This window comes from Astatotilapia calliptera, chromosome 7, assembly GCF_900246225.1.
Source record: "Astatotilapia calliptera chromosome 7, fAstCal1.2, whole genome shotgun sequence".
In the NCBI taxonomy this organism is placed as follows: Eukaryota; Metazoa; Chordata; class Actinopteri; order Cichliformes; family Cichlidae; genus Astatotilapia; species Astatotilapia calliptera.
The window spans coordinates 219,158-239,003 of record NC_039308.1 but is presented as its reverse complement, the minus strand read 5'-3'; the positions used below and the strand labels follow the sequence as shown (position 1 = coordinate 239,003).

The following is a 19,846-nucleotide window of genomic DNA, read 5'->3' as shown; positions in this document are numbered from 1 at the left end:
CAGTAACTCACCGATGACCACATGCAGGCTCCTCCCAGTACTCCGGTTGTCTCATCTGTTTCTCTCACCTGTCTGTCCCTTTGCAGACGTTGCGAACTGCAGGAAAATCCTATCTGATCGTCTTTCTGTTCGTCTTCTTCCCGGGTTGTTTCTTCCTGCTCAGTCTCATTTTGGCAGTGGTTGTTGTGACACGAGCGGAGCAAGAAGAGACTCAAGATGCCGAGGCCATACAAAGAGAAGAAGAGTTCGGACGGATTGTGGAGGTGCTGAAGAGGAGAGAGGAGGAGGAGGTCAGTAAGGACTCATTGCTTCCACAGGAATTAGGAGGGCAATGAGCAGCCAAATACTAATCAAGTCTAATCAGATTTAGTTCATTGGTTGGTCATCAGTAAGTGTGTGCACCTCTTTAACAGCAGATTTTGTCAGTTTGCTGTGGAGCATCCAGGTGTGTGCTAACACAATACCACATTCTCTCCAGGACTGGGTGCTGCACCTTCAAAAAAACAAAAGCAGGAATCAATGATCCACACACGGGAATAAAGTTGCTTCTTATTTGCTGAACCTTGTGTCACATGTTACAGGTGCAACTTTTTTACGTCTACCTAACTTACAGCCCTCTCTTCTTCTAAATTCTTACGTTTATCTCGACTTCTGGAACAGACTCAACACCGCTGTTGGGTCTGCGCTACAGCAGGCCCGCTGGTTCACACTGATTCCTGTAAAGAAGGAAATACAGAACAGCAATCGATCGGTTTTCACATGCTACAGCAAGGGGAGGATCTCGGGGCAGCCCTTCTGCCCTCGAGCTCAGATTACTCCAAAGAACCAGCCCCCGCTTGCAGCCTTTTTTTGTGTGACACACAGTTTACACAAGCACCCATTGTAAAAAAATCCCTATGGTCACAAAAGGTTAAAACACTGCGTGTGTGTGTGTGTATATGCATGTGCGAGCATGTTTGTGTGTGTGTGGGGGTACGTTTGTGTGACTTCCTGCTGAGGATGTGCCTACAGTTACGCTATAGCCCCCCTCACCATTCAACAGGCTGGGGAGGGCAACAGAAACAGAAGGATGTCTCTGAGCATACAGTTTAAGGCCAGGCTTACAAACTTAAGTACAATAATGGCAACATTTAACAATTTCAGCCTAACAACCACCTTTCCTGGCCTCGCCAGTATAGCAACACACAATGCCCTATCTCAACAATCAACCTACTCTGTGCGCTTCTCCAGAGAAATAAACATGAACTTAAAACGCCTGTACTGATAATAACTGTTATGCATATATAAACAAATGATTCATTATGATACCACACTGGGCATTGCAGCAAATTCACGGCAAGAACTGATGCTCAGAGAAACCACAGAGAAACCCCAGTTACTGTGGCTGAGGTCCAACAGCCCCACCTCGGACTCTACAGGCCTCATTGAGCAGGTTGATGGGCTCCATGGCCACGACAAAAGGGAGATCAGAATCGCCTTTATTGGCCGTGTATATGCGCAGACACATACGAGGAATTTGGTTCGGGTAGATGACGACTCTCAATCACAGCAATGTAAATCACAACAATATGTAAACAACACAATAGAAACAATATAAAATAACCATAAGGTGTGTGTCTCTAGGAGGAGAGCCACACCAACAGCTGAGCTCTGACAGCTTGGAGCACTGGCACACTAGGCCCAGGTGTTGCCAGTGTTGCTAAAACATTCCACACCTGTACAAAATGTACTGGAATAACACGAGTAGGTCTATTATCGGGCTTTAGTTCTGTTCATATATCAAACACGTCCTATTCTTCATCTAAATATCCTTCCTTCTGTGTCTAGCATGTGACCAATCCTGCAGACCTGTCGGCAGCATTTAAAATCCAGCTGTTCCAAAAACCTTTCACCAGCTTCTTCTCAACTTATTGTGTCAGCCGTGACCTTTCTGAGACAAAATAACCCTGTTTGGAAACTGTTCAGAGTACTGTGGGATGGCTCTGCTGAAATCGTCATTTAGCATAACTGAATTTGGGTGTTTTGTTATGGACAGCAGGCTTCCAGCAGGGCAGAGACTCCAGAGCAACAGGACTCACTGCAGAAGAAGAAATCAGCTGGTATACGAGCTACTAAGCAAGAATACGTTGAAGGTAAACAGATATTTACCTCCACCTCTTTAACCTCCACCTTCTTTCATTGGGACAGGACAACACGCTCCGTTACTGAGAGCAGTCACAGGTACACAAACACGAAGAGCTGAGGCTCTGCAGACAACTTAATGCTGACACAGTTTGTGGCCTCACAGAGTAGCTTTGTGTTGCAGAGGCAGAGGAGCACCACCGGCCTTTGTGCTGCACCTGCACTGACGCCTTCCTGAAGGGGGACTGTTGTGGCTGCTGGCGATGGCTCAAACAGCAGTTTCACACTTTTATCACGAACCCTTTCTTTGACCTGGTCATCATCATCTGCATCATTGTTAGCACCATCTTCACAGCCATGGAACATTACCCTATGATGGTGGAGTTCATGGAGACCCTGGTCATCGCTGAGCTGGTGAGTGTTGAAGAAGTGTCTGCAGACCCTGTTATCTCCTACTTGGTTAATTTAATGGCAGCTTCTTCACTGCAGGCTAAAATCAGGACTTTTCCATTCTGCTCCCTTAGTTTGGTGTAGACTTGATCAGTCGGAGGGACCATATGTTCTTCTTCGATGTGCCTCCATGACCAATTTAGTGATGAATGCTTTTAGCGGGTTCTTCAGCCACCTAGCAAGAGTGGTTTAAAATGTCCACTCAGAGCAACTACATCACAAATGGTAACAAACCAACGGTACAAACCTGTAAACGACCTGCATAACTGAGAGGAAAAGCAGCACAGTGAGGTAAAAATGTAACGGGGGTACAGTATAAACCTCTGGCAAGTCTCGAGAAAAGTAAGGATCAGCTGGGATTCAGAGGGAGCTTTACTGAGGTTTATTTACATCGTGAGTCTTTGCAGTAACAGTGATGCCTGGTCAGAGTGATCTACCTTTACATGGGTGACATTTCACAGGAAAATTATTGTTTTGTTGGAACTTCTACTTCTGCACGGGACTCGGTGTGTTCGAGGTTTTTCGTCCGCCTGTCTGCCGATGGTTGGATGAATTGGATGCAAAACATGCTTCTACCCTGTGACCTCTGACCCCTTTGAACTGTGCAGGTCTTCCGTGTGATCTTTGCAGCTGAGATGATCATCAAACTTGTCGCACTGGGCCTGCATGGATACTTCCAGGTCAGATTTGTAGTTTCTTCTCAACAGTTCAGCGATCTGCCATTTTCAAAGAAACATTTGTGATTGTTTGTTGTCGTGGTTACAGGTGCGCTGGCATATCTTCGACTTTATCCTCGTCATCATTTCTCTGGTGCAGCTGGGACTGGCTGACGTTGAGGGTCTATCTTTGCTGCACAGTTTTCTTCCGGTTAGTATAACATCACCATCACTGTCATCATCATCATCTGTTCTCACGTATCTTTCTGTTTGTCCAGTTTCGAGTGTTTCGGCTGGCCCGTTGGTGGCCGATGCTCCACATGTTTTTGAAGATCGTCTGGGCCTCAGTGGGGAACCTGACTCTGGTTCTCTTCATCACGGTCTTCATGTTCTCTGTGGCGGGCGTGCAGCTGTTCCAGTCAGACTACAAAGCTAACGTCTGTCGCATTTCTCATGACTGCCAGCTTCCTCGTTGGCATATGAAAGACTTTTTCCACACCTTCATGCTTGTCTTCAGGGTCTTGTGTGGACTGTGTTTAGAGTCTTTATGGGATTGCATGGAGGTCTCGAATGATGGCATGTGTGTGACCTTCTTCATGATTGTCCTGATTGTTGGAAAGCTGCTGGTGAGTCTCTTTACACTCAACAACCTAGAATGACCCAGTCCACCTTAGTCCAATCAGAGTTTTTGAATGAGTTCCTGGTCTGTTTGCAGATCCTACATCTGTTCCTGAATTTATTGTTCATCAATGTTCAGCTGGTGGATTCAGAAGACAAAACAACAAACATTCTGCAGAGTACCATGAAACAGACCAGAACCTGGATCCCCAAGAGAATCTGGACTTTGTGGGGGAAGAACTACGCTGACCAAGATCACAAAGGTGGTTTTTGTTTGTATATTTGTCTTTGTAGGTTCTCAGTTATCCAGGTCACAGTAATCCAAGGAGCTTGTTTTGTGCCATTACTTTATTGCTGTTTTGGGGGTCTGCATTATTAACATGGAATGTAGATATAACACTGGCACACCCACAACGAGGTAACATATTAGTCAAAGTCAAACTTTATTGTCATCTCCGCTAAATGGCAAATGGTAAATGGCCTGTATTTGTATAGTGCATTACTTAGTCCCCTATGGACCAAAAGCACTTTACACTGCATTCAGTCATCCGCCCATTCACACACTGGTGATGGCAAGCTACATTGTAGCCACAGCTGCCCTGGGGCGCACTGACTGCTACAGCCAGTGCAGCATATAAAGACAAGACGACGAGTTACATCAGTGCAAAAAACCCTAATAAATGGATATAAAAGGAGTAGAAAAATAAATATACACTTAAGACTAAGACTTAGTGAAGTCCTGTCTTGAAGCCTGAAACTGGATGTTTACAAACTGGATCTGACTTCGACAGTGAGGGACTCTGCTCACTACTCATTGGTAGTAAAATGTAAAGTGGATTGTAGTCTCGACTTAAATCTTCCCGTCCTTCCTTCTCCTCAACAAGACTTCAAACTAGTGACTGAGACCATAAATTCATCAGTGAGCTGAGTGATGAGGTGAACACGAAGCTCATTTTCTCATATACTTGCAAATGTTCAGGTTACAACCAGAGGAGTCGCCACCTGCTGGACATTAGAGAGACTGCAGGTTTGAGGCAGTGTTGCCTTCATGTTTCAGGTCATCCTCACACATACTCTGTTGTTAGTGGTTTATTTTTTTTCTGTGGATCGTATTTGGATTTCTGTGTCTTTTTTAAGTTTTAGATTTAGAGCTTTTAATTTGAAAATATTTTCATGTTTTCCTCATTTGCAGGTGACACTGAAAAAGACAACAAGGAGGAATATCTGGCCTTAAGCTCTGTGAGCTCAGATCAGCTGACCCTCGATGATAACCACACAAACATGGCCGCCTGGGAGGCCCCCGTCGCTGTGGCTGAGATCGAGTTTAGGACGCCTGAAAATGCAGAAGAAAAGGAGACGCAGCATGTAAAGCAGATTCTACTATTTTTGATCCTAGAGCAGAATTTCATGTTAAAAGTAAATACTGATGTGTGACGCAGCTTCGGCCTCGAGTATGAGTGAGAGTGAATGAATAGTGGTATTGTAAAGCGCTTTGGGTGCCTTGAAAAGCGCTATATAAATCCAATCCATTATTTGTTATTACACAGTGCTATTTTCCTCACTGTGATCCCTGTGCATGAAGAACATCTCTCCACCCTCGATGTGACCGCAGCATCATCAGAGCTTCAGCATAACTGCAGTTGTCTTTATGATGAATTGAGTGAAACACAGCGATGAGATGCTTTCACACACACATCCACAGCACACAGGTTTAAGGCAGACGACTGGACCGTGTAAAGTTCAGGTTTTTGTTTGAAATTCATCAGCAGCTGCTGATGTTAAAATCACTGCAACAGCTTAAAGAAGGTGATCATCAGACTTTTACAGGACTGAAATCAGCCATCCTGAATTCACAGACACAGTAAAGACCCGAGACATAAACCGCGTGAGCTTTCAGAGTGTGAACACTTAGTCCGGTGACAGTATTTTAAAGTAACTAGGACATTAAAGTTTATTTATGTTTGTGAACTTCTGTGTCTGCAGTGTGACGTCATGCAGAAACGTAAAGATGAAACTCATCCAGAACCTGAGGACTGCTGCTGCAACAGTATGAGCACACACACACACACACACTGTTATATCAAATTATTATATGTAAAATAGTTTAAACCTGCAGTGACAAACCTTTGTCTCCCTCTTGTGGCAGTGAGAGTAATTACGTAAATGCTGAGCTTTGGTAAACGTGTTCATGTTTCACCATATTTGGATCACACAGACTCGGATACCTGCTAATTAGTGTTCAGTAACATCCAAATAAAATCCTCAAGTTTCAGTCCCTGAAACTGGACCTCAGACTTCTTGAATGTCTGTTGGTCCAGTCAACCTCACAGCAGCCATATTATTGGTCAGATGATTGTAATAAAAATGATCCAAAAGGCTCCAACAGCACAAACATGGTCCAGAGGTCCAGTTCAGGGACTGCAATTGGCAGACAGCTAGCAGCTACACCCGCCTGTGTCACCATCCACCTGTTAGTCAAAGAGGCCACGCCCCTAATAATGCCAACTTTAAGGCTCAATACAAACCTTCTCTCACTCTCTTACAGTTGTCATGAAAGGGGGAAATTATGGATATGGATTTGGTCTCAGGCTGTAAACATGTTTATTTGTGCTGTAAAGTTTTAACATAGGGACATGTTAAATCTATGGCGACCGGCTCACTGCTGGAGCCTCTGCAAGAGGAACTGCAGCTTTTGGTTCTTCTGTGCATGATTTAGTTTTCAGTGCCTCAGTTTGATGGATGATGTAGACCCAATTTAAAAGTTCAACAAACTGTGACATACAGAGATGATATCAAAGTTCCTTCACTGCAGCTGTTTCCGTTACATCAAGAGAACAGAAGCCAATCAGTCAGCAACGCCTCTGATGTGTTTCAGGCTGTTACATCTGCTGTCCGTTCCTGGAAATAGACACATCCCAGGGTACCGGCAGGGTCTGGTCTAACTTCAGGAGAGCCTGCCTCTGCATCGTGCAACACAAATTCTTTGAGGGCTTCATCGTCTTCATCATCCTGCTGAGCTGTGCAGCTCTGGTAAACAGACATTGTCAATACATATTTGACAATATACATCATGAATTCATGTCACATTCAAACCCTGGACTCACTTGGACATGTTTTATCTTCCTGGCTTAACTCCACACTGAAACCACTAAGCTAAACATATGGCACTGATAGCGACCTGCATGAACCCACAGACAGTTGATTTGGTCTTTGAAGTCACTTTTGGATCAGTGTCTTGATGCATGCTCAATCATCCAGGTAAGTAAATCCCAAAGGTTGAATCTGTACACCTGGTCGTAACGTTTTCAGGAGAAACTTTCATCATCAGGGGACGTCTTCAGTCTCAGCTGACTGCAGGTCTCCAACCATATAAACAGGACATTTGCACACTGACTGAAACTAGCACCACTGAAGGAACAATGGGCTGGGAGGTCAGTTCCTTCATCGTTAATATGCAAATTCTTTTGACCATTTGATCAAAGACGATTGATCAATTACCATGAGTCCCATTCACAGAGAGTTGGGGAATGGCTGCAATCACAGCATTGTAAGATGGTGACAGATGTACCCTTAGGCCCCTCCTCCATTCAGAGATGGTCCTTCCCTTTTCACGTAAATGGCCTCCTTGACTCCGCCTTCAAACCAGCGTTCCTCCCTGTCCAGGATGTTACATCCTCATCATTGAAAGAGTGTCCACTGGCCTGTAGGTGTGAATAGACTGCAGAGTCCTGGCCTGACGAGGTGGCTTTTCTGTGTTGTGTCATCTGCTTGTGCAATCTACTGTTTATAAGGTTGGAAACCTGCAGTCCGCTGAGACTGAAGAAGTCACCTGATGATGATGAAACGTTTCTCCCACTGAAAACGTTCAGATGAACTGAATCAACCTTTTTGGGTTTTGGAGCTGTTGGGGTGGTTTCCTGTTCATGGGTAGAAAAGTTATGTCTTATTATTGCAGAGGTGCTGCTCTGAAAGACACAAAACATCCCCTCACTAAAGCGCCAGAGTTGCAGATGATCACAGTCTACAATATTAGAGAGAGGATCACAACAATCAGATGACAAGAGCAGCCCTTGGTGATAGTGGGAAGGAAGAATCCCTTTTTTAATAGAAAGAGACCTCCGTCTGAACCAGAATCAGGGAGGAGCAGCCATCTCCTGGATGTGTCGGAGGGTGGTGGGAAAAAACACAGACAGAAAAGAAGAGCTCATGAAGAACAAACAGGACAGCAGGTCGTCTGTTAAACCAGAAGGTCACACTGCTAGAATGACAGTGGTTGTCCTCAGATCGTCTCATATGCTGCTTGTTGTGAGTAAACAGGCGTGTGTTTGTGAACAGGTTTTTGAGGACATCTACCTGGGGCATCGTCCAGTCTTGCAGAGAGTTTTGAAGATGGCAGACCTGGTGTTCACCTTCGTGTTTCTGGTGGAGATGCTACTGAAGTGGATCGCTTTTGGATTCAAGAAATACTTCACAAGCTTCTGGTGCTGGCTCGACTTCCTCATCCTAGATGTAAGAGCACAATCAGCAGCACCGATTATTGGCAGTATTTTACAAAGCCAGTCACGGAGGGACCACAAGCCAGTGTTGTCCTAGTGCTGGTCCCAAGCCTGGGTAAATGGGGAGGGTTGTATCAGTAAGAGCATTCTGACTAAATCTTGGAATGAACGAAAAATGATGTGGGGCATTTAACCATGTGTGGAGCTGGGGATCATAGACCCACCTCAGCATTGGTGATGGCACCGAAGCTAAAGGACGGGCTGTTCATGTCTGAGATGTGGGCGGCGTTGACAGGATGTCAGTATTTGACGTTGTAGTAAAGAAATGGGGTTGTTTCAGTTTGAACAGATAAACTAACAGCACACAGTCAGGCTGGGTAAGATGAACCTGCTGCTTCACTACTCTCCTGTACAATGAGGTCAGTTCAATTTAATCGAGTTCAATTCAATGTTATTTATATAGCACCAAATCACAACAACAGTTGCCTCAAGGTGCTTTACACTATAAGGTCAAGACCCTACAGTAATGTTAAGGAAACTGAGAAAACCCAACAATAATATGACCCCCTATGAGCAAGGGCTTTGGCAACAGTGGGAAGGAAAGACTCTCTTTTAACAGGAAGAAACCTCAAGCAGAACCAGGCTCAGGGAGGGGCGGGGCCATCTGAGGAGGGGCCTGATGATTTAAGACCTTATTGGCTTAAGAGTATGTGAGGAGCAGGATTTTGAATTCTGGATTTAACAGGAATCCAGTGAAGGGAAGCCAAAACAGGAGAAATCTGCTCTCTCTTTCTAGTCCCTGTCAGGACTCTTGCTGCAGCATTTTGGATCAGCTGAAGGCTTTTCAGGGAGTTTTTTGGACATCCTGATAATAATGAATCACAGTCGTCCAGCCTGGAAGTAATAAATGCATGACCTAGTTTTTCAGCGTCACTCTGAGACAGGATATTTCTAACTTTAGAGATGTTGCACAAATGGAAGAAAGCAGTCTTACATATTTGTTTAATATGTGCGTTGAAGGACATGTCCTGGTCAAAAATGACTCCAAGGTTCCTCACAGCGTTACTGGAGGCCAAGGTAATGCCATCCAGAGTAAGAATCTGGTTAGATACCATATTTCTAAGATTTTCAGGGCCGAGTACAATAACCTCAGTTTGATCTGAATTAAGAAGCAGAAAGTTAGCGGCCATCCAGGTCTTTATGTCTTTAAGACATTCCTGCAGTTTAACTCATTGGTGTGTGTTATCTGGCTTCATGGACAGATAGAGCTGGGTGTCATCTGCATAGCAGTGTAAATGTATGCTATGTCTTCTAATGATGCTGCCTAAGGGAAGCATGTATAATGTAAACAGAATTGGTCCTAGCACTGAACCCTGTGGAACTCCATAATTAACCTCAGTGTGTGAAGAGGACTCTCCATTTACATGCACAAACTGGAGTCTATTAGATAGATATGATACAAACCACTGCAGCACAGTACCTGTAATACCTACAGCATGTTCTAATCGCTCTAATAGGATATTATGGTCGACAGTATCGAACGCTGCACTGAGGTCTAGCAGGACAAGCACAGAGATGAGTCCACTGTCAGAGGCCATAAGAAGATCATTTGTAACCTTCACTAAAGCTGTTTCTGTGCTGTGAACTCTATGAGAAGTAAGCAAAGTTTATTTATTAAGTTTATTTATTTATTAAGCACTTTTCACAGAGTCGCTGTACACAAAAGGGTCAAATAAATCTGAACATTAAGTGCTAAAATATTCAATAAAAATATTTGATAAAATAAAATAAAATAAACAGGTAGTTTTAAAATAAATAAATAAACCTATAATCATTCCAATAAAAATCCTGAAGCCTGTTTAAAAAAAGATGTTAGTCCACAGAGTCCACTAAGTGTAGTTGTGGTGGTAGACTGTTCTACAGCCTTGGTGCCACAGACTGAAAGCCTCTGTGCCCCCTCGTCTTTAGTCATTTACAGGGAACAACCAAAAAATCCAGAGTCTGTGAATGAAGAAAGAAAGCAATGATTTGTCCAAGCTGGAAAACAGGTTATTACAATAGTCTAAAAATAACTTAGAAATGTTACTTAAATGAAATGAACAGCAATATGATGAATATTTTATATGCAAGTCGAAGCCAGAGAAGAATCCAATATTACACCCCGTACATGGCTCAACTCCTTGAACAGTCCACCATATACAAGCACAGGTGAGCCCATAAATGGCAGGAAGTAAACATTCATTACTAAATAAGGAAACCAGAATCTTACATGCAAGCGCGCCTGCAGTTAAACGCTATAGCTAATAGCATCCCCCACCATGCTAGATCTAGGGGAGGAAAAATATCTGCACGCAGTTCAAGAAAAGGTTTACAGTTTTAAACACAACAAGGACAACTTTGATCAGAATGACTTCAACAGATACAATGGTTTGTTCTAACAGAGACAGTCCTGTCAGATAAGTAAGAAGAAAACCAGTCTAAGGCAGAGCCACATACACCAGCCTAAACCTCAAGCCTGTCAGGCAGAATGTTATGGTAAATGGTATGAAAGGCTGCACTAACACTGGACAGAATGATAGCAGAACAGTCCTCTGCATCAGAAACCATTCAAAGATCACTACAGATTCATTATACAAAAGACAGAGCAAAGACCTGATTTCCTACAGTTGAAACCTGACTGAAACTCTTCCAATAAGCCATTCCTCTGCAGATGATCTGTTAGCTGTTGACAACTACTGTTTCAAGAATCGATAACATGAAGGCTGGGGATTGGCCTATAAGTAGCTAAGACAGCTGGGACAAGGGGTTGTATTTAAGTAATGTTTAACAACTGCCATCTCGAAGGCCTGTGGCTTGTAGCCGATTATTAGAGACAGGTGGATCACATTGTCACCGCTGTGCTGTCTTCTAGGTGTCTCTGTTCTCCCTGATGGGCAACATGCTTGGATACACCAGCCGGCCTCTGAGAGCTCTGAGGACTCTGAGGGTCCCGTCTCGCTTCAAGGGCATGAGGGTGAGGCAGGCACTCATACAGATACAGACATTGCCGAGCAGGATGTAGGTGTACTCTTCTGCTAGAGAAAGAAGATCAAATATTTATAAAATTCTTTGCTTGTTAAATGATTTGTAGAGTTCGTGTGACTTTCTCTTTTGCTCTACTCATCATTGTGTTCCCTTTTTAGGAGATTTGACTCCTTAGGGTGTGTCTGTTATTTCCCATAGACACTGAAAGTTTGTCCTATCCATCATCATTCTCCTTATTTGCAGGGTATCTGTCCCTAAACGTTTCTTCAATCTCACCCAACTCAGGGAGCGTTCATCAAACAATCTTTGTTTTCTTATTTCTCGGTTGTCCATCCTACAGACGTGGCCCAGGTATTTTAATCGCTGGTGTAAGCAGAAGGACTTTATCACTTTTGTCTCAGTAATGCGTGCAGGTCTGCATTTGTGAGTTTTAATCGCCAACCCGTTATTCAGCCTCCCAAATCTGTATGACCACACAAAAAGAACACACTGTCCTTTGACGTTCAGAGGAAAGTTTGTCCATACTTGAGGAGGTTACTCCACAGACTGGCGGCTGTGCTCCATTTGCTCAGCCAGGCACAAGACTGGGTTCCCCAGGGTGTAGCTGTCCTAATGACGGAGGTGTGAGAGGCGACTGGTCTTACCAGGACTTATCAATGCCTTGTAACCCTAGTATAAAGCCAGTTGCATGTCACACAATTTACACCCCAAGTTGAATGATTGTTTACGTTGTATATCATTTGCTTAGTTTTTGTTTACAGGTTTTCAGGTCTTTCAGTAGCTAATAGTGAACTTTCCTGGCAGAACTAAAGTCCTGTTGGATGGAGAGCCAACGTGGAGGCAGCTTATTAACTGGATGTGAGCTGATTCACAGCAGAGACCTTTTTGTCTCTGTCTGTGTGCAGGTGGTGCTGAAGGTGCTTGCCGTGACGCTGCCCTCCATGTTCAGCATGCTGCTGGTGATTCTGGTCATCTGGCTTGTCTTCAGCATGATAGGAGTGAATCTGTTTGCAGGAAAGTTTTCTTACTGTTACAATGAGACTTCAGAGGAGCTTTTCTCCTTTTACGTGGTGAACAACATGACTGAATGCTTTTCACTGATGGATCAGAATTTCTCTGAGGTCAACTGGAAGACGTGGACGTTTAATTTTGACAATGTGGGGATGGGTTTCCTGTCGCTGCTGATCATGGTCAGTGTGAACACTCTAACTTGTTAGTTAGAATGCATAAAACCATCAACTGTGTGGAAAAAACATAACCAAGCTAACTAAAGTCAGTATCATTTAGTAATAGAGCTTGAATTCATTGTTTTTCTAATGAAACTCTGTGTTGATTGTGGGTCAGGGGACGTCTTCAGGCTGGATGGACATCATGTATGCAGCTGTGGACTCCAGACAAGTCAGTATACACGCTGGATCAGTACTGTTACTGTTGCTGTTATTACTGGTATATTACTACTGTGTGTGTGTGTTAAAACCACTGTATGTGTGTGTGTGTGTGTGTAGGTGGAAGACCAGCCGCACTACGAGATCAGTGTGTACATGTACCTGTACTTCATCTGTTTCATTATCATCGGCTGCTTCTTTACGTTGAACCTCTTCATTAGAGTCATCATTGATACGATCCACCAGCAGAGACACAAGATAGGTCACGCACACGCACACACACACACACACAGTTGGGCATCAGTCTGTAGAAGCTCCACAGTGTTGGCTGAATTCGTTCTTCCTGTTTCTGTCAGTTAACTTTGCTCTTGTCTCTCATCTCTACTTCGGAGGGAAACATGTTTTTGTGACGGACCAGCAGCAGAAATATTTGAGCACCATAAAGAAACGATTCTCTGAAAAATGCAACAAAACCGTTCCACGACCTCAGGTCAGTTCAGATATAGTTCTTCAGTCTTTGTCAACTGCTGGCTGATTTTCATTTTCAGCCCAGTCCTTGTACCCGACCACTTTCAGAAGATTACCCAACTCTGACCCATTCAGGCATAAAAGAGGCTCCTAACTCAAGGGATGAACTAATGTTGTGTCCACACATGATGCACAACTCAGGAAACAACCAGTTTCAAGTTGTATCTTTGAGCTCTTTTGCTGAATTTGTGAAAAATGCCAAAGTAATGGGAATCTAAGGAGCTTGGAAAGAGAACCGTTAGTTGTTTGAAGACGTTTCAGCTCTCATCCGAGAAGCTTCTTCAGTTCTAAGGTCAAATGGTGGAGAGTCCCAGATTGAAACCCAGTGGGAGTTTCCCCCCAAAGAGGTACAAAGGACCCCCTGATGATCCTCTACCTAATCACATGAGCCAAGGTGTGAAAACGGGTGTGGGTCACAATCAGCCAGGGTTTCGGGTGAGCTCATGGTGAAACCCGGCCCCACCCTGTCATGTGATTTCCTGAGGCCAGATGGCCCAGGATGTGAGTGGGTGTTAAGGCGTCTGGGGAGGGATCTCAGAACTGGATTATAGATGGCAGAGAGTTGTAAACTCCAGGTGGACTTAAATGGCTTCTTTCACTCCTCTTTTAAACATCTGTCCTCTCTGTCCAACATGTGAACATTGGAATCCTCGAAAGAGCGTCCTTTCCCCCGTGTCACCTATTGTAGCCAACTTAACTCTCTTCCTATTGAAAAAACAAAAGTTGTATCCAAGATGGCCGACTTCTAAATGGCCACCATGGTCACCACCATGGTAGACAAACTGGCAGCTCTTACTGTGGTGGCATCTGTCATTTTTTTCAGTGTGGTATGTTGGAGCAGCAGTTTATCGGCAGCTGAGAGGAAGAGGTTGGATAAACTCATCAGGAAGGCCAGCTCTGTTCTGGGATGCACCCTGGACCCAGTGCAGGTGGTGGGAGACAGAAGGACTGTGGCCAAAATAACATCTCTGATGGACAGAGTCTCCCACCCCATGCATGTAGATGTTGCTGCAGAGCTGCTTCAGTGACAGACTGCTGCATCCTCAATGCATGAAGGAGCGTTTCTGCAGGTCCTTCCTCCCTGCAGCTGTCAGACTGTACAATCAGAACTGCTCCCAACAATCATAGGTCTGCGCTGTAACTGCAATAATTTAATCAACCGATTCGCACAGCAACCTGGTTTGCCTCTTAGCTGTAGTTAATTTTATTTAATTTAACACTAGATTTACTAACCCTGCGCAAATTTGCGTAAATCCCCTGAACCTAAAACCTATTAGAATTACTGACTTTTTTATTTTCTGGCGCAAGTCCCAAGGTGTTATTCAAACTGGGGTGAATAAAATGAATAAGGCTGGGCAGCATCACCTCATCCCCCATCACACTGAACACTGGTGCTCCACAGGGGTGTGTACTGAGCCCTCTCCTGTACTCACTCTACACCTACAACTGCACGGCCACTAACAACTCCAACATCATTGTGAAGTTTGCGGACGACACTACAGTGGTGGGTCTTATCACCAAAGGTGATGAGACGGCTTACAGGGAGGAGGTCAGCGCCCTGACCCACTGGTGTCAAGACAACCATCTCACCCTCAACGTCGCAAAGACAAAGGAGTTGATAGTGGACTTCCGGAGGTGCAGAGAAGTACACACCCCCATCACCATCAACGGCGCTGCTGTGGAGAGAGTGAGCAGCTTCCGGTTCCTTGGGGTACATCTGGCTGAGGATCTTACGTGGTCAGTACACACAAACAAAACAGTGAAGAAGGCGCAGCAGCGCCTCTTCTTTCTCAGGAGACTGAAAAGATTCGGCATGAGCCCCCGCATCCTCAGGACCTTCTATCACTGTGCCATTGAGAGCATCCTCACTGGATGCATCACCACCTGGTATGGCAACAGCACCGCCTACAACTGCAAAGCTCTCCAGCGAGTAGTGCGGTGCTCTGAACGGATAATTGGAGGTGAGCTTCCCTCCCTCCAGGACATCTACAGGAAGCGGTACCCGAGGAAAGCGGGGAGGATCATCAAGGACTCCAGTCACCCCAGCCATAAACTGTTCAGACTGCTTCCATCAGGAAGGAGGTTCTGCAGCATCCGGTCCCGAACCAGCAGACTGAGAGACAGCTTCTTCCATCAGGCCATCAGACTGCTGAACACTTCATAGTCACCTCAGCTTCACTTAAGAGAACTTCAACATTTTGCACTCCACACTGTATATAAATGCCACTGTTTTGCACATGTCCAACTACCAACCTCTGTATATTTTATATATTTTATTTATTGTTTATTCTATTTAATTTTTAAAATATGTATAGACACACACACACACGTAGATATTTATATTTAGTATACACATTCAGTAATGCGCATAGACTCTTATATTGTACATATATTTATTCATATAATTCTCAGATTTACCCATTCTTATATTTTGCTTGTTCTTATGTTATTGTATTTTAACACAACTCTGTTGCTTGTGAAGCTCGCACACAAGAATTTCACTCGCATGTACTGTACCAGAGTACCTGCACATGTGATGTGACAATAAAAGTGATTTGATTTGAAAGTTCATCTCGCTTCCATCAGCCCAAAGATGTTTCTCAGACCTGTACACGCTCCTTTAGATGTTTTCTGGTAAAATCTATTCTAGCACTTCTTGAGTGTAACCAGTAGTTTGCATCTTGTTGTAAACTCTCTGTATTGATCGTAGACTTTCAAAGAGTTTCACCAACCTCCTCAAGAATCCCCTTGACTCAATTAGATGCTCTGATCCTAAATACAACACCTTGAATCAGTTTCAGGTTTTGTAACTGTTTAAAGTGTTTAAAGCTTATGTCTTTGTCTCCAGAATTGCTGCCTGGCTTGGCTGTTTGACCTGGTCACCGCTCTGTACTTTGAGATCTTCATGGTGGTGGTTATCTTCTTCAACATGGTGGTTCTAATGGTGGAGACTGATGATCAGAGTGAGGAGAAGTCACTTGTCCTGAACTGGATCCATCTCATCCTTGTGGCCATCTTCCTTGTTGAGTTTATCCTGAAGATCATTGCACTCAGACAGCATTACTTCAGAAATGTCTTGCACATTGTGGACTTTGTGGTTCTCACTTTGTCCATTATAGGTGAGTCCTACACACAGAAACAATCTTCTTTTCTTATCTGATCTCAGTTTGGTTAGTTACTGCAAATGTCTGCGGGCTGTAACAGGAAGTACAATGTTCCCTGTTTTTACTCTAAAGTCAGTCCGTGTCATGGTTTCTGCAGTTTAAAATGTCTTTGCCCTCTTCCTGATTTCCTGATGTTTGTCACACTTACATGTTTCAGATCAAACAATGAAAATATTTGTCAACGATAACACGTGTAAACGCAAACTGAAGTTTCTAAATGAATGTGTTTATTATTAAGGGGAAAAAACCCCAAATCCAAACCTGGCCTGTGTGGAAAACCTCCACTTATGGCATCAAAAGCAGAAGAAAGAGTGCGGTGTGTCTGTGTTATTTCCATTGTTGTCTAAAGCATTGGAGAAGATGGTCCTCTCACAGACGCAGGCCTCCTTGGATGCAAATAATATCAGTGATAAATTCCAGTCTAGCTTTAAACCACGCCATAGCACCAAAACAGCGCTGCTGAGAGTCCTTAATGGCCTTCTTTTATTTGCCGACTCAGAGTGCTCTACGTTCTTAGTTTTATTGGACTTGACCTCTGCCTTTGATATGGTTGACCATAATATCCTCCTATTGAGGCTTGAGCACACAGTAGGCATAATGGGTAATGCCCTGAACTGGTTTAGATCGTATCTGTCGGACAGGTCTTACATACTTACTTGCTCTTCCTCTGTTGCTCCCCTCTACTGTGGTTTGCCCCAGGGATCTGTGTTGGGCCCTATGTTGTTTTCATTGTATATGCTGCCCCTAGGCTCTGTCTTAGAGAAGTATAATATCTCCTGTCACTTTTATGCTGATGATATTCAAATTTACTTTCGGCTCTCTGGTGATGTTTGGTCATCAGTACACTGTCTGCTAGAGTGTTTGAGAGAGGTCAAAGATTGGCTCTCTGATAACTCTCTTATATTGAACAAGAAGAAAACAGAAATCGTGCTGTTCGACAACCATATTTCACAGGGCCAATTTGCTGATACTCTTGGACCCCTTGGCACCTTTCTTTCTGGCACTGTTAACAACTTAGGTGTCCTCTTAAACAGCTAAGTTTGACAAACAAGTATCCTCGGCAATGTTCCCTCTAAGCTGCACGCATGGGCAATTGTGCACTGCTGGCACAGTCTCTGCACACAAAAAAAGAAATCGAACCTGAATTGAAATTAAAATTAAAACTTTAACAATTCTGTTTTGCAGTGTTAGTCAGTGACTGGCTGCTCCCGTATGGGATCAGAACGATGCCACCTTATCCCATAGTCCAGCCAATCACGCGATTCACATTCGTGTATACGCAGCTAATCAATGTCGCTGACTGGCTATGACAGCGTCCTTATGTGCCGACACCGGTGTTTTAGCGAGCAAAGCGGCTGATGTGGAGTGAAGCCACGTTAATGACAACGTGTACAACCATTGGAGATGTGAGCAGGACAGACGGAACAACTGACGGACAAAGTGTGGACTTTATACCAGTTTTTAAATTGTGTTGATCGGCCACGTAAAACCAGAGTTATGATAAAATATCTGCAGTGTTTGTTTTCCTTCCTGAATACTGTCGTTGTTGACGGGTTTTATAAGGAAAACGCTCGAAAGCCTGCGAGCAAAAACAACACCCAAAAAACCCCCCACCCTTTCCTATTGGTCGGAAAATATACCATGTCGACCAATCAAAAAATGATAGAGAGAGAGAGAGAGAGAGAGAGATTTGTGACGTGTGTTGTCGTGTGTTGTCGTGTGTTGTCGTGTGTTGCGACGTTTAGCTAGTCTGTAGTGTAGTGTACTCATAATACAAGTCAGAGCTTTATAAAAACAAAAAAAGAAAGTTGTGTTTTCAAAACTGGAGTTCAAGTTATTTTTACTTCCAATACTGTAGTGTTAACATGCTACAAAACCAATTTTTTAAAAAACATTTTCAGCTAAGTTTGACAAACAAGTATCCTCCGCAATGTTCCCTCTAAGCTGCACGCATGGGCAATTGCACACCGCTGGCATGGTATCTGCGCACAAAAAAAAAAGAAAATCTAACCTGCACTGAAATTAAATTTAAAACTTTAACAATCCTGTTCTGCAGTGTTAGTCAGTGAGTGACTGGCTGCTCCCGTATGGGATCAGAACGATGCCACCTTATCCCATAGTCCAGCTGATAGGTTTGTAGCTTGAACCTATTCGCTGGAACGCTGAAGACAATATAATTACACAGCAAGCAAGACACAAGTAGGCAAAGTTCTTCATGTTACTCATGCATGAGGGAGACCTGCCTGGAGCCAAGTGTCGTTCCACCACTTGACCTCCATCAGACTCTCAGCCAGGTTCCCCATAGCACTCCTTTTACTGTGGTTACATGAATATGCATAGGGTCATTAACATATAACATCTTACATAGGTATACATGTAAACAAAGAATACTGTGTGTGTGTGTGTGTGTGTGTGTGTGTGTGTGTGTGTGTGTGTGTGTGTGGGGTCAGAGTGTGACCCCATAAACGACTTCCTTAACCTGCTGGTCTGGAAAATCCAACAGTTCATCTAAACAAAAAGCACTTAGACTAGAACAGACGTAGCTACGTTAATCCTACCATAAAATAATAAGAGAAGGTACGACCTCTCTCGTGCTCCCAGGATGTGGGTGTGCATTCTAGTGTGGAATACACACCAAGCCTTTGCAGCCTGTTAAAGATCACACATCCTATCACTACACAATTGATTATACACCTCTAAGCATATATGGTTAAATGTTTCTAAGCATAAATGACAATCAACAATACAAAACCTAACACCAGCCAATGATGCGATTCACATTCGTATATACGCAGCCAATCAACGTCGCTGACAGGCTATGACGCGTCCTTATGTGCCGACACCGGTGTTTTAGCAAAGCGGCTGCTGTGGAGTGAAGCCACGTTAATGACTGAAAGAAATCTCCGTCCCGGGTCATCCGTGGATCGGGTTTCCTCCGAGGCGTGGGCACCTATAAGCAGAGTTTTGTCTTTACCCTATAAGATTCAAAATTATTCAAAGTAACACTCAGGTATGCCGTTCAGCAGGTTAGTTACGACGTCGGGAGTAGCTTGGGAGAACAAGGAAACACAGACTGCTTCAGGTTGCTTTCCCAAAATCAACTCAAAGGTTTATTCATCAGACAACAGTTTATATAGAGGAAAAAGGTTCATGTGTCAGCAGATTCTCAGTTCAAACCGGTACAGACCAAATAAGGAAGCGTCTTCCTGCCCTCTGAGCAAAGAAGTATCCTTTGTATAGTTTATCAGTTCAGCTACAATTTATGATCATCCCAGCAAAATACACTCCTAGACATAGAATACAGAGTTCTTTCATTAGTGAATTCTGAAACAAACCACCTGGCCTTTAACAAGCCTTTTTGTAAGAGATAAAGAAGGGAGGATGGGAGTAAGGAAGTGATCTCT

General features: G+C 43.9%; 1 protein-coding gene across 3 annotated transcripts in view; it reads left to right on the top strand.

Annotated features, from left to right (window-relative positions):
- LOC113024983 (sodium channel protein type 4 subunit alpha B-like) overlaps positions 1 to 19,846 on the top strand; it is a 70,661-nt gene that overhangs the window by 31,157 nt on the left and 19,658 nt on the right. For all 3 annotated transcript variants that reach the window (XM_026172286.1, XM_026172288.1, XM_026172287.1), the window contains exons 11-27: positions 87 to 290; positions 2,036 to 2,132; positions 2,306 to 2,535; positions 3,180 to 3,251; positions 3,337 to 3,438; positions 3,506 to 3,853; positions 3,943 to 4,108; positions 5,038 to 5,210; positions 5,829 to 5,892; positions 6,721 to 6,875; positions 8,181 to 8,354; positions 11,253 to 11,354; positions 12,271 to 12,555; positions 12,710 to 12,763; positions 12,871 to 13,008; positions 13,136 to 13,240; positions 16,127 to 16,397. In XM_026172286.1, coding sequence (XP_026028071.1) covers positions 87 to 290; positions 2,036 to 2,132; positions 2,306 to 2,535; positions 3,180 to 3,251; positions 3,337 to 3,438; positions 3,506 to 3,853; positions 3,943 to 4,108; positions 5,038 to 5,210; positions 5,829 to 5,892; positions 6,721 to 6,875; positions 8,181 to 8,354; positions 11,253 to 11,354; positions 12,271 to 12,555; positions 12,710 to 12,763; positions 12,871 to 13,008; positions 13,136 to 13,240; positions 16,127 to 16,397 — 2,740 coding nt within the window. The remainder of the gene's footprint in view (positions 1 to 86; positions 291 to 2,035; positions 2,133 to 2,305; positions 2,536 to 3,179; positions 3,252 to 3,336; positions 3,439 to 3,505; positions 3,854 to 3,942; positions 4,109 to 5,037; positions 5,211 to 5,828; positions 5,893 to 6,720; positions 6,876 to 8,180; positions 8,355 to 11,252; positions 11,355 to 12,270; positions 12,556 to 12,709; positions 12,764 to 12,870; positions 13,009 to 13,135; positions 13,241 to 16,126; positions 16,398 to 19,846) is intronic.